Source organism: Manis javanica, chromosome 10 (assembly GCF_040802235.1).
Source record: "Manis javanica isolate MJ-LG chromosome 10, MJ_LKY, whole genome shotgun sequence".
NCBI lineage: Eukaryota > Metazoa > Chordata > Mammalia > Pholidota > Manidae > Manis > Manis javanica.
Genome location: NC_133165.1, coordinates 94732668 through 94748021, shown reverse-complemented (window position 1 = coordinate 94748021; position 15354 = coordinate 94732668). Strand labels below are relative to the sequence as shown.

At 41.7% G+C, this 15354-nt stretch overlaps 1 protein-coding gene across 1 annotated transcript in view; it reads right to left on the bottom strand.

Moving 5' to 3' along the window:
* PLXNC1 (plexin C1) overlaps positions 1-15354 on the bottom strand; it is a 132690-nt gene that overhangs the window by 46121 nt on the left and 71215 nt on the right. The window contains exons 10-15 of the mRNA XM_017679314.3: positions 11639-11778; positions 8792-8971; positions 6382-6469; positions 4297-4503; positions 3997-4182; positions 1821-1923 (exon numbers count right to left, since the gene is read on the bottom strand). Of these exons, the coding sequence (XP_017534803.2) occupies positions 1821-1923; positions 3997-4182; positions 4297-4503; positions 6382-6469; positions 8792-8971; positions 11639-11778 (904 nt within the window). The remainder of the gene's footprint in view (positions 1-1820; positions 1924-3996; positions 4183-4296; positions 4504-6381; positions 6470-8791; positions 8972-11638; positions 11779-15354) is intronic.

The window sequence follows — 15354 nt, the reverse complement described above, 5'->3', positions numbered from 1 at the left end:
GGACCCATTCCCAGGAGCTTCAGTTGGGACTGTTGTCTTCAGACTGCACTTGGGCAGCTCTGACTCAGAGCATGCAAAGGGAGCCAGCAGGCTACACCACTAAGCAGTGAGATGTTCATGGCTGAACTCTCCAGGGGCAGGCAGAGTAGCAACATTCTCTAGGTGGCAGGCGGTGGCCAGGTGTGTTTAGTGTTTTCACTAATGATGTGACTGATGGGCTCCAGTGCACTTGCTCAGACTGCTGATGACACATGCCTCCTTGGAATCACAGCAAGAAGGGGATGAGAATTTAAAAGGGCTTGGCAGGTATCAGTGAAGCCAAAAGCAATGTGTCAAATTGAGCACACTTCACCTTAAAGAGTGCAAGCAACCTCTACAAAGTGAGAGAGTACAAGGGAGAGTCACATACAGCACGGGAAGAGATAAGAAGTTTCTAGTAAGTCACAAAGTGGATGTGACTCTATGGTGAGACTGTTATATCTACAGCAGTTTAACAGCAATGGAGTCTCAAAGTAGAGCCAAGCATTTAGAATTCACAAGTAATCTTCTTACTGGAAGTCACCATCAGCCATGACTTTATTAAAATATCAAGCCCAACTCTGAATTTCAGATACATAACGGGTAGGCATAAAAAAATACCTGAAATGAGCATCAGCAAGGCAAAACATAGGGTCTCTGCAAAATGAATTCATTCCATTAGGCCAGCTAATCACACGCGTAAGTCTTTCCTTCCAGGACTGGGTCTACCCAAGAGACAAGATCAGGCCTTAGCTCATCTTCTCTAGCTCTGAGGCTTGGAGTTATTAGCAACATAACAGGTGCTCAATAAACACAAGGTAAATGGATGTGAGAATGCATGAAGGAGAGAGTGAGTATATGGAAGGAAACATCAGCAACTGTCAACAGAAAATATTAGTAGAGCAATGCCTGTGTTAAATCAAGGATTGAGCAGTGCTACATTAGTTGGTGTGGAAGAGTTCTTTTTTCTAAGGATAAGAGAAAACAAGCTTAAAATGAAAACCAGATCAGAATCAGAGGTTACAAACTAAACAGCTACAAGGATGAGGTACATACATGAGTTAAATGGCCTGGGTGGAGACAACAGGGAGAAGTGGAGACTGTGGCAAAAACCTAGTGACCCCATGCCCTTTCTCAAGGAGTAGCTTCAGTAAACTGATACTATGGAAAACCTGAGATCCAATGATCCGGGATCTTGCATATTTTCAAGAGATTTTTTTAAAATGTGAATCACCTAATTTTAAAATGTCAACTACTTTGAAGTTTTAAAAATTGCTACATGAGCCCCACAAAACATATTAAATGAGGGCCAGATTCAGCCAGTGAGCAACCACCATGGGACCATTGTGCTTGGATGAAACCTGGAACATGTTTATAGATGATACAGATCATAATTCTAAAACATAGTTCTTCCAGGAAAGGCAGGATTGGGGTGGGAGGTGGGGGTGGTGTTTTATGGGGTGAGAAGGCAGGAGGAGACCCACCAAATCCTGGGAGCCTGAAATCCCAGAGGAATTCTTAGAGATTAATGTAAATGGGACGTTTATCATCACCATTCAAAGGATGGGGGGAGCAAAATGGATTATGTCTCTTGTAATCCAGCTTTTTATTAACAAAATATCCTAAAAATTGTTAGGCAAGCCCTCAACGTGTACCTATTATTCCTTTCCCAAAGTTTTGATTTGGGCTTTTATCCATTAATATTTAATTGAAGCTAACAGCCTCTAAAAGCTGGAAGTCTGCCTGCCTGCCGAGAGACCCCAGAGAACAATTTCTCTGACAAAATTACACAGGGCACTTACCAAAAATGACGATCACTAGCAAGACAGGAAGTGCAGTCAGATAATACCAAGTGGAAGGAGTTGATTCCCGCTCGACATAGAGCTCCAAGTTTCCCAATTTGACCTGATGGTACAAAGAGTATCATCAGACCCAGTCGAGTTGGATACATTTAGGTATGCAATTTTTTCACCCAAAAAGATTTTTCCCAAGATCCAAAAAGAGGTGATGATCTAGGCAGGAGATCTGAGTTCAAGTCTCATCTCTGGAGTAGGTTAGCTTTGTGATCTTGGCAAAATCCAGAATATTCTCTGTGCCTTGATTTTCAGATATGTCTGAAGAGGTGTGCTGGATTAGACCTAGAGATTTTAAACTTTGGTCCTCTTTGCCCTGGGGGTTTAAAGACGTGGTGACCTACAAGTGAGAAGCCCCTTCCACCTTCCTCTCTTTATCTAGCCTTATTTTGGCACGGAGGTACAAACAAGTATTAAGGCACGTTTCCATTCCAGCAACCACAGCTGCCCGTATGGAGGCATTTGAACAAGGTGGCTGGGGCACAGATTCTGGACCTGGAGAGCCCAGGTCCAAAATGTCAGCTTTGCCATCTGCTCTATTACCAGCTATAGGAGCTTGAGTCAGCTCCTCAACTACATAGTCCTTGCTTTCCTCATCTCTAAATGGACGTTAGTACTGCCGTTGGGCTGTCACGAGGACTGAACGCACTATTTATACCCTGTAAGTCAGTCTGCTCATGGCATTCCTGCTCACCACGCCCCAGTGGCTTCCCAGAGCTCCAAGCCCAGCCCTCACAGTGGCCCACAAGGTCCTTGTGACCTCCTCCCTCTCCCCACTCCCTCCATCAACCGACTCACCTCAGACCATCCCCATTATTCCCACCACACGGGCATCCTTGCTGCCCCTCAAACACACCAGGCAGGTCCCTGACTCTGCAGCTCTTCAAACTGCCATTCCCTTTGCCTAAATCCTCTCCCCTAGGAGTCCACGGCTCGCCTCCTTCTCCTTGAGGGCCTTACTTGAATGTCACCTTTGCAGGGAGACCTTTCCTGCGTCCCCATAGTAAAATTCGCAGCACTGCCCTCCTATGCTCCAATTCTGCTCTCTGCTTCATTTTTCTTCCTAACAATTGCCACCATCTAACACATTTTTCATTTATTTTCTTTAATTCATGTCTCTAGGTAAATGCCATTAAGGCAGATGTTTTTAAATTTGTTTTCTTCTCTGCTGTGTCTCCACCACAGTGTAGGCACTCAGGAACTATTTCATGAAGCATTTCATAAAGGATGCTAGCATTACTCTTCTCAACTAACTCAACGTGTGGGAGCACTTGTGAGTTTAGCCACTGTTATTGATTTTTATAATTATTATTTCCCTCTTTACCTACAGATAGACAAAGCGAGGGTCAGTGAAGCCAGGTGGCTCACCTAAGGCCACATAGCTATAAGCTGGGGCAGATGGGACATGAACACATTTTTTGCTTTTGTCTTCTAATCCAGTGTTCCTTCTTCTTGACCTTTATTCAATTATTCATGACTACAGATGATAAGGCACTTTTTTTTCATATAGACTGTGCAGAGCCTCTTATGGCTTGAACACTATAAAAGTAGTCTTCTAATATGTTTCCCTTCCCGATGGTCTCACATTCTTATTGTGGGACATAAATATACCAGCGATGGGATCCTCACATGTGTCAGGGAAGAGATTAAATGCAGCAAGTATGACTTTGTGGCAGAGGAACAGCCCACAGCCCAAAGATTATCTGATCCCCATCAGGAGCTAATGCTACTTTAAGTGCACTGAAGAGGCCCCTGTTTTGAGTTTCTGCTAAGACATGTCACCTCCATGTTTGGGAAAAGAATGACAGCTCATTCGTCAGTGGGTCTACAGATTCGGCTTGCAGATGCTACAGTCTAAATGTATGGCTAGAACAAAAGCTATCAAGACTCATTAGTATTATAGACAATGGTGTGTTCAATGCTTTGACATTCGAATAGGCACATGGATGTATTCTGCCAGCTATTGTGAAGGAATTATGCTTGGGCTTGCAATACCAGCTTTGTTTGTCTTCTATTTAGAGTAAAGATCTAAAGACCCATGAAAGATTCCATTCTGGCTTCTGGTTTAGCTGAAGAATTCCCCAACATAAGGTAAAACTAACAGGTGGGATGTCTGGTGACTTACACGAACTTTCTTCGAAGAGCCAGCAATGTTGCTTGCGTTAGAGATGCCTTTAATTTTGCAAAGGATAGTGGTGAGATCTTGGTTCCTAGTAATATTTTCAAAACTGCAATTTAATTGCTCATTTTCCCCATGGAAGAGAGTAATTTCAATGTCTTTCTGGGAAATGTTGAAGTTATCATTTTCTTTCTGTGAAGAATAAAGTGAAGATGGAGAAAGTAGGGCGCAAGTGGAAACTTACAAACAGAAGCACACCTTCCAGTGGGATGGGGACACCTCCCACCTGGACAGAGAGAAACATACTTGAATTTTCACTTGCAATTCTGTGTCCACCTCAGGGTCCACCCGATACTCTGTAAACCTGGGGTCATCAAGGTACTGCAAGCTTCCACAGTCCAGGTAGGTCTCCTGAACCCTTAGCTTCACAGCGACGACGTTCATACGCCCTTTTGAACTCTTTAAACTGGGGGCTAAAAACCTGCAATAAGCTGCCACACAATATTCAGAGACCTGAGGTGGGGGGAGGGAGAAAAGAGCATTTTAACAACTTCATTAAAGAATGCCAGCTCTGGCCTTTAATAGCCGGGCACCAAACCTCTCTGTGCATGGGTTTCCTAATCTGCAAAATGGGGGCAGCTATACTCCTCCCTCACAGGGTGGAATTAACCCTAAATCACATTAAATGAGATGAGAGCTCATTAAATTAAATGAGATTATATATGCAGAAATGCTTAGAACAGTCCCTGGTACACAATAAACTCTCAACAAATATTATTAATGTTACTGACAATAATTACAGCAGCCAGAAGTTTACGCAATGCGAGAAAAATGGCACACGGAAGTAGGCTAGAGGAAGGGAACGACTTTGCACCAGTGGGCTTGTGCATCCTTCAAGCCATCAAGGCTGAGTCCCAGGAAGCTGCAGGAAGGGAGGCCACCCCTCAGCAAGGCCGGCTGCAGGTGGAACCCCCCTTTGTGGGGAACCTTTCTGCACTAGCAGAAATCAGTGACCACCAAGAGGAAAAGACTATGTAGCCTGAACAGAAAACGGGAAAACAAATGTAAAAGGGACAGTGCTGTCCTCTGTGACATCAAGAGCATGAAGCTTGGAAAAAATGCACAAAGTGTGGCCAACTTTACAGGTTTATTTGCGACAAACACAAAATTGTCATTTTCAGATGTGCAGAGAGACAGGCAGAGAAAGCTGCTAGGAAGGGGGAAGTTGACACACACTTGGAAGAAGAGGTATAAAACTTGTGAAAGGAAGTTTGGTGGGGAGTTTTCTTCTGTTTCATTTATTCTCTAATATTACAGTATAAAAGAGAGGGTAGGAAGAAGCAATAGGTGGGGAAATCTGATGCAAAGGGCTGAGATTTGGACAAGAGAATCCTCCTTCCCCCTTAACACTGTTCCCAAACTACAGCCCTGAATTTCTTGTTCACAGTTCTGGTGATATGATGGCCATTCAACGGGATGTGTTCACATCATGGAGATGCAGCCTGGAATGAGATGCAGTGTGAGGCATGGAACTGGCCATGGAGGGTGTCAGTAGGTGGACACAGGCTGGTCAAGGCTATGAGGATGCCTTCAGAAGGCTGCCTACATCTGGGCCTGAACCCACGCTGGTCGTCAGCAGGGCCAGGCCTGTAGCCACTTGCAGTCCTGCCAGCTGTGGCAGGAAGTGCTCAGGCTGGGCCCCAGAGATGCTGCTACCTTCACATCTTTCATCAGGGAAGGAGAGGAAAGAGAGAGAGGGGAAGCGGGACGGGGAGAGCATCCGGGCAGGGATTAGAAGTATGCTCAGAGGCTACAAGCTGTATCTGAAATCCATCATTTCCCACCTTGAGGCCTGTGGGGACTGGTGTTGGTACTAAGAAATGGGCGAAGGGTGGGGACCCCTGTGGGTGGAGATGAAAGGCAAGAAGACCCAAAGTGGGTCAGAGACAATGGCAAGAGAAGAAGTACATGACAAGTATCTGAGACATCAGCAGGTCTCTTAGACTCTGAACTCTGCCTTGCTCTGTGCAATGGGATCACCACCACCTATTGTTTACATCACACCTTCACTGCTCACAAGGCATTTGCACACATATTCATAAACAGTGTCTCATTAAAGTGACTTGCTCCCAGTCACACATGGAGGAAATGAGGTCTCGTCACACCCAGTCCATTCCTCTTTTCTCCGTGCCACAACTCAAAATATTCAACTACAAGTATAAGGTCTCATTACTTCCATGATAGCACAGATGGTATATATCACACAATAAGGAAAAAAAGCTCACAATATCACAAAGGCGCAGGAAAAAAAAAATCCCAGCATATTTTAGTATGATGAAAACAAAATCATCCTCAAAAATAACTATGATTACAAAGCAGCTGAAGACTTACATTTATGTTTCCTTTTAACTCATGTGAAATGATTAAGTTGTCAATTACATCAAAATTCCTGCCCGTGATGGTTATATTTTGACCACCACTGCAAAGAAAAAACAATAGGAATTTCAGAGTCAACACAAAGGCCTTTTGCATTCCTGAAAAAAAGCTATCCATTTATTCCCACTTAATATTAAACTCAGTTATCTTTGACAGTAAATTAACAAATTTTAATTTCAAATGCAGGAGAAGTCTAGAAGTCTTTTAATGATACTGGCCACATATTCATAGTTTAAAGAAACATAAGTACAAAAATTCAGGTCAGATCCTGTTTTAATTCTAGGAAAATGCCTAAATTCTTTCATAGGACTTTGAATATTTTTGTGTCATGTTGCCACATATAATCAGATTCTCAGTTGTACCTTGAAAAGGTTTCACTAAACAGAATTTTGTTTGATTGCTGTTTAATGTACATGAAGATTCTTCAGCTAACAATTTTCAAAATCAAACTTTCAACCTACCAAATATATCTTATGTAGGGAGACAGGGAATGCTTTGGACATGGTAAAATTATAAATGACATTGAAAGTATAACTTCCTGTTTGATAAACCATACAAATAACAGGCTAGGTTCTCTCTCTCCCAAACCACGCCAAATGATTTCACATATTCTCAGCACATAATTGCATAGAGGCAAAGTGGTCATTAGATGAGAAATAAACAGCTGTCCACAGCTCTGGCTGCCCTGAGACCCCATTCTCGTAGGTCATGAGACTCTCATTCCAGGGGACGGGAGCCTGGTTATGTCAGTCCTGTCAGACAGCCGAGCCCACGACGACAAGACCAGAAGGTGGGCACAAGCAGGCCAATTTGTGTAGGGCAGAGGGAAGACATGAAGGTCTGAACCTTCCAGCCACGAGGGAGAAGGGCCTAGCTGGCCTCATGCTAGTCTATTGCCATTACTAGAAACCAAGCCAGGTGTGCTCAGCCAGCAGCCAGACTGCACAGCCACATTCTTGCCCAGGAGTAACTGAGACACAGGCTTAGAATGTCACGGGTGACTGGACAGAAGAAACCTCTTGTTTTATAGTAAAGCTGAACACTGGTGGCTTAGAGCAGAGCATGCTGGGCTGGACACGCCATGCCTCAGTTTCCTCATCTGCAGAAGGGGCTACTCCTGGGAGACCCCTTATACTTACGAGGATGATGTGACACAGCAGGCGTGTGGGGAGGGCCGCATCTGTGTTTACAGGAAGGGCTGTAGACACAGAGCAGACAGAGCCATGCAAGAGCCTCAGTTTGCAAATTTCAATTTTCCTCATGCCTGTTTCAGGCACAATTGTTAAAGTCTGAACTCCCAGTACCTCAGAATGTGACTGATAAGGAGACAGGGTCTTTAAAGAGGGAATTAAAGTTACATGAGGTCACTGGTGTGGGCCCTAGTCCAACGACTGTGTCCTTGGAAAGAGTTTAGGACATAGACACACAGAGGGAAGTCCATGCGAAGACACAGGGAATAGAAGGCCGCCTGCAAGCCAAGGAGAGAGGCCTGGGGAGAAACCAGCCCTGACAGCACCTTGATCTTGGACTTCAAGCTTCCAGAACTTTGATGAAATGCCTTTCTGTTCTTTAAGGCAGCTAGGCTGTGGTACCTTGTTGTGGCAGCCCTCGTAGCTCAAATACATCCACCTCTGACTTGAATAAGGAAACTAGAAGGATTTCCCCCCCTTTTTTCATTTTATTTCTTTCCGTTTTCTTTAACAAAGTTTTATCTGTAGTTTCATCTGGAAAGTACTTTGAAAATTAGTTTCCTGCTGTGTTGGGTGAAGAAAATATCTTTAGGGCTATATTCCAAAATCTGAATGTGAATTTAAATTCAACCAAGGAGATAATTTTTTTTTTCTTAATGTATTAGAATCATCTGGGAGAGTTTTTTGTGGAATTTCTGTCTCTTACTTTGGGAGTATCTTTGAAATGTAGTTACTGCTTTTAATTTAGATAGCCCCCAATACATCCTTAAATTATTCAAAACAGCTTAAAAGACAAGAAAAAAGAAGCTTTGCATCATGAGCAGGAGTGAGACATAGAGTTTGTTTCAGAATTCCAGGCCGAGAACAGTTAGCGCATTGAACAAATGTTTTAAAAGGCGAAAGATGTATATGATCTAAAGTGAACCCCAAGCATGAACACACTTTAGCTGTGAGCTTCCTGGCAGCCACGGCCGAGAGTACAGTGCTCACTTGGCATCGGAAAGCAGTCGGCTTTTCAGGTATGTGGCTGTTTTCTAGGAATCAATCCTAAGAGGGATTCTGTGAGAGGAATTTAGACGTGACTATTATTTCTATATTTATTTGAGTGAAATCCATGACCTTTAGGCATATGACTCTTTTACCCACCATGGTGGTTAACCACTATGAACCTATACCTGATCCAGGTGGTAGCAGGATAGATGAGGGAACAGTGAGGCAGAGCGATGTAAGACAAGGGCCCCACGGAAGAACAGTTCCCGCCGTTGAACTGGATACACACATCCTTCATTTCTTTTCGGCTTGACGGAAGAGAGAACTTCATGTGGGTGTCATTTAGCACATGGCTAACCTGTATCCTAGAAAGGGGTAGCAGAAGAGCTCTGAAATGATACCAACACTTGATGACCCAGGGTGACAGCCTATGAATTTCACCTGAACTACAATCCACAAACTCGTAGAAGAGCAGCAGGCAGCTGCTGATAAATCAGGGGCCACTTATCCAGGCTGGTTATTATCTGGAGCTGGGTTCCTCTTTCTTGTGTGCATTTTTGTTTTTGTTTGCATTTACCTTGGCAGTGGAGAAAGGAGAATGCAACCACTGCCCTAAGGAGCCCTCACAGAAAGAGGAACCTGGACTGGGTAGTGAGTTATACTAAGGAATTAGTGTTAATTTTGTTGAGTTCAATAATGGCACTATCCTTATCTGTTAGAGATATATACTGAAGTATTTATGAGTGAAAGGATATGGTGTCTGGGATATGCTTTTAAAAACTCCAGCCACCGTCCTTCCCTCCTCTCCAAAAATGCAGAGGAGAAAGATGAAACGAAATTGGCGAAATGGTGGTAAGTTTTGAACCCAGAGGATGGGTACAGAGAAGCTCTTTACACTCCTTTCTCTTATGTATGTTTGGAAATTTCCATAATGAAAAGCTTAAAAGGAAGAGACGTTCCAGTTAAGCTCGGAGGGGGTAGACCCCAAACCCGCGCAGAGACGGGAATTCTGCTGGCCGAAGAGCTGAGAGCCCATGGCTCGAGTCCAGGCCAAGAGCCCAGGGGTCTGCGAATCAACCAGCACCCAACCAAGCAGCCTCCCAAGGAGCCCCAGACTGGAGGTGGGCAGGGACGGTCCTGGGCTCCTGACACCCACAGGGTGTGCCCTCAACACCCTTCAGGAGTCAGACCTGGGCCTTCCACGACATGCCCTCTGCAGCCTGCAGCTTCCATGTTTACAGCGATCCTCTAGAGAACAAATCATTAAGACTGGTGTGTGTCTGAATAATGTTCAGTGTAATTACGCTACATGAGAATCTATTATTACTACTTAAAGGGTATGTGCATGATTATTAACTTTAATGCACATATTTTTTAAGTAGTTAAACTAGAATCTAACAATCAGGCAAATTCAAAAAACATTTGAGTCAGTTTGTACTTACGTTACCTCAGACTTATATTTTCTAAGGTTTATATTGACAGCAGAGATCTAGGAATTTCATTATAAAATGGCTGATCATTAAAATTTGAATTTGTTTATACATTTTAGAAGGAGAGAGGTGGAAATGTGGGTCATTCCACTACCATTCTTGTATTTGTCTCTTCAGAATAATTAGGCATTTAAAAAATACCATATTAAAAGAGCTTGAGATTACAGCATGAACCAGATATAGGATTAACTAGGAATTAAGTTTACTGCTCATGAACTTGGGTTCACCACACAGATGTAGTTACTGAAATGCAGAAAGGTCTCTTAGTCATTTAATTTAATAACTGCAGTATCTCAAGACACATTTGGAATTGAAATGAGAGCATAAAGAGTCATAAACAAGCTAATGCTCTGAAAAACTACTTATTTTCCAGTGAAGTTGATTGCCTTTCAATGAACACACAGGTGTCTAACGTCACAGATTTCGTTACACAAAACAAAAGATTTTTGCAATACGGTGTTTAGCCAGGATAAATGGCACAAAAATACCTATGTCGAATAGATACGGCCACTGATGTGTGCTTGATAATTCTGGTAAATAGAACAGAGGAAAGTCACCAATGAGCAGCTTCTCCCATCAAATTGAAAGACATCCCAAATTTACTGTTACAAGGGGAAGGGGATGGCAGTTACATGCAGTGAATGAATTACAAAAGAAAATTCAGTAAATGTAGCAGATTAAAATGCTGTACAAATCTGTTTTAGTAGTTAAGAACCAAAACACCGCGCTTCAGCAGATTGTCTTCAATGCATTTCCATGAAGAGCGCAAGCTCAGTATTATATTTCATGGAGATTGCAACATCTTTTACTTCAAATTAGCCCAAATTTACAAAAGCTAGTAAGCAGAAAACTCAAATTATCTATAGTATTATTACCATGACATCTCTTCTGGGGAGTAACGTTTGCACAAGGATATCAATGTTTCTCCTCTCAAAGTTTCATTGAAAGGATTATTGAGGGAAAAAAAGTCATAGAAATGAAGATGTTCAAATGGAACACTGAACACGTATTTGTGTTGGGTATTTTGATTTTTTTTTCTTGCTAATATATATTCCAGTCTACTTATCTTTTGAGCCTGAAACCAATCCAATAAGGAGAAGGCTACAAAGAATAACACAGATCAGGAAGTGTCTTTTTCCAATTTTGAATAAAACTGGAAGAGTTGCCATATTTTTCCTTCAAATTCTGAGGCAGGCAACGATTTTTCTAAGTGGAAAATATCTTTAGGATGATGTCTGCTACTTGAAATACATGACTGTGTTAATGGAAACAAGTCAAGACCCAAACAGGCAACATCCTGAAAGTATTGTGTACTAAGAATTTGGGGGTAACACAACAGATTCTCTCCCAACTGACTTCAAACATGGTATTTAAATTATTTTACTGATTGAAATTATATGAAATACGAAAGCTAGTCAGCCTCCTTTGGCCCATGAAAGTAATTTGACTATATAAAGATTGAAATCACAGTGATACTCCTTTGGCATAAGTTTTAGCTTTTTGCTCTATTATCAAGGATAAATCACTAATATTTCAACTCACACATCCTTCTCACAAGTACTGGTTCCTTTCAGGATCATTGTGATGTCAGACGCCTGGGTAAAGTTTGCCCCCGTGACTATCACGTTCCTTTTCCCTAAGGTCGATATTTTCTGTGGCTCAATGGACTTAATGTAGAAAACCTATTGGAAATAAAGATTAAAATACAAGATCAAAGCTAAGAAATGGCATTGTTCCAAAAAAATCTGTTTATGCACGGCAGCTCGGAGAAATCACTGGGAAAGTACAACATTTTGCAAACACAAGCAGACAGTGTTTAATGAAATCAATGAATTCAAGGAAGAGTGGTGGATTCATGTCTCTCAACATGCGACAGCATGAGGTCAAACCAATTAGTCTTTGTCTTGCAAGACAGTTGAAAACACAGTTGAAGAGTCTGACATTCTGTCTGAAGAGTGAGATACCACTACTGTCTCAAAAATGTTCACTCCTTACAGCCTCTGGAAGCTCACAATGTAACAGAATGAAGACAAACACGAGGAGCCCACTGACAGTAGGCCAATGACAGCGTCATCATTAAGCTGGAATAAATGTCATTCTGGATACATTTAATTCCCAAGAAAGCCATTGTTATTTTTTGTATGTTTTGGCTAGGCCATCTGAATCAAGGAGTACACGCATGGAAAAAACCCTAAGAAATCAACCTTTTCAGTCACTTCTTATCAAGTAGTTGGATGCCTGAACCACTGTGGCCAATCGTTCTTGCTCCACACTTTGAAGATCACCCATCTCCTTGTTGGCACCCATTACAAGCTTTATCAAGCAAGTTTCCCTTGGAATTACCTGCTACTGGGCCTCTTATTGTGTAGGCTTATGCACCTTACTTCTCTATTTGTAAAGTCAAATCAAAATCCCCTAAAAAAACACCCTTTATTTGATGGCAAGAATCATTTTCCCTTTCAAAGCTGAAACAATTCTGATTTTTTTCTTTTTTCCCACAGATGTTCCAATCTACCGCTTTGATCACTGTATTATTTTTTTGCAGACCATTTCCAGTCTCTATTCTTCTACAATATGGAGCCCCAAACAGGACATGGAATGCTAAGATTCTGGCCAATATAAAGTACAGCAGATCTTTACATGAATGAATTTCATACTCAGTACTCTTGATATTTGAAAATGACCCCAGGTCCAGAGACATATAATCAGGATAAAACTTGGCTAAGCCATAAGGCCAAGCATACCCACTTAGAGGATAAAGTCTAGGAGGAAGCCACTTAAAGCACTGGGAGAGCTTCAGTCCCTACATCTGCCTGTCACCTGCCTCTTGAAGCAGCCTCGTATTCTCCGGTCCTCTTTACATGTGATGCTCATCACAATGGCCTTGCTTTATCATTCTGCTCCATGGCAAACACAGGTGCTGTTTGATCCCCATCACTCATTATCACTATGGATTGGCTTTGCAGACTGAGGTGAATTCATTGTTAATGTCATCACAGCAATGATGTAATGTGACAAAGAATTGATTTTGGTGCCAAAATTTATTTTAATCACTTAGTAAAGGACTTTAGCCCTGTATTTATAGAATCATGAAGGGCCTTAAAGGGTCACTTTAATTATCCTGTTATACTTGACTGCATTTTATGGGGGAAATTATCTGCAAGAGTGGTACTTGGAATGGAGGGGATTAGCAAAGACTTCAAGATAAATCCCTTGGAAATGTTGTATAGCAAAAGGCTTACTCTTTGCTCTGACACGGTGACAGCTAAGTGAACAAGTCTTTATTGAGCACCAACAGAACCCTACAACAGCATGAGGTGCTATAGGGGACACGTAATCCATGTGTGCAGAGAACAAAAGTTGGCCAACTACTGGATCTGTCCGTAGCAAGCCAAATCCAGTCCGTTGTTTATTTTAACATGGCCCATGAAAAAATGTCAAAAGAATAACATCCCATGATGTGAAAATACATGAAATTCAAATTTTGGTGTCTATGAAGTTTTTTTGTGACACAGCCATACCCACTTATTTATGTGTTGTCTGTGGCTGCTTTCACACTACAGTGGCAGAACTGAATAGCTACAACAGTCACTGTGTGGCTCACAGAGCCTAAAGTATTTACGGTCTGGCTCTCTGTAGAAACAATTTGCCAATCCCTGCACTTCTTAGGGAGGCAATGGAGACTCACATTTTTATCCAAGTTAACTATGATACCAGGTTTCTTTCCAGATAGCCCTTCTCACTTCTTCTATTTACACTGTTGGTGCTCAAGCAAAATTTTCAAACACACCAAGTAAATGCTACTTCCCTCTCAGTAGAGGACAAAGAGAGATTTATAAGGAATGTAAAAAAGATTTTTAAGGGAGTTATATTTTATTCCCTAAATGGTTCTACAAACACATCAGATGACCTGCCATGTCACCTTATTAACTTTCATTTCCCCCTGATAGAGACAGTCCTGCAACTTCAAAAGGATTTCACTCTAAACCTTATTGTTCAGAGACGCTTCCATTGGCTGTCTAGGGCAGAATCCAGCTATGGCCTATCTTGTGAAAGCAGATGCTTCCAGTCTGCTTGAAAAAAGGGTCAGATTAGGTGTCCTTTGTTTGCTTAGAGAACCTCTCTTCAGCTTACTAAATGAGTTAGAGCTCCCTAGAGGACCTCACTAAATGAACAGTGCAGGTATACATGAGACAGGGTCACTGCATAGCTGTAGCATACATAGGTGCAACAGTTCATAGAAACGAACACCATTTTCCATTTTCACTAATAAAGAATTTTTGAATTCCAGTGCAGATAAAAAAACAAAGAATGATCTCCCCAAAAATATTCCACACACTTATTTTAGATCTATTTTTATACTATAATTGAAAGCTAATATAAAACCTGACATGCTGTAGTGAGCCCTACAAGCTGACACACAGAAGGGGTTAATTTAAAAACATAATCTAGCTTGATACAAAAAAAATCTTACAGCACCTATAGTGAGATTCCTCCCACATTCCATGTCCCAGGATTTCCATATGTCAAATCAAAATACCACTGACTATAACCCTCACTGCCCTGTGCTGTCCAGCAATTAACCTCAGAATAGATCACTTCCTGTGAGTTACATTTTAAAGACTTTCAAGAGTTGTTTTTAAATGGCTGCACTGCTTTAAATTTAATAAAACACCATGAGCTCTGGTCACTCACGAATTTAAATCACTCCCTGTTTTGTAGAAGAAAGCACATTAGAAACTGGTTAATTAAGTGATTACAGAATACCCAATTATTTTTATTTTTAAAAAATGAAGTCATTATAAGATATTGGAAACAGCACAACCACAAAGAAATAGTTATCTTTGAAAAGGTCTAAGAGGATTAATCCTGACAGTAAAAGTACCTTTTGTGAAGTCTGACGTCAACACAATTCAAATTCCCATGACATTAATGGAGAAAATACTGCTATGATTGAAAAGAATATTGGCAAGATGTACATTAGTAAGGCTCGGTTTATTAAGGCCAAATTGTGCTCTATTAATCTGTTTTTTAAAAAATCTGAATATAGCAAAGCTCTTTGTAGGCCTGGACTTGAATCAACACTCAGTAAAATGGCTCTCAGATTTTCACTCATGAAATTAGTTCAAACAGGCCTGGATAAAAAGTCACACGTATTCAAAACCAGCTGGAAATCTGAAGCCAAAGGACATTAGAGAGATGAAAGGTAGCACAACTAATTAAAGGCAAGTGCCCCGTAGGGCCCTCCAGGGGTGCAT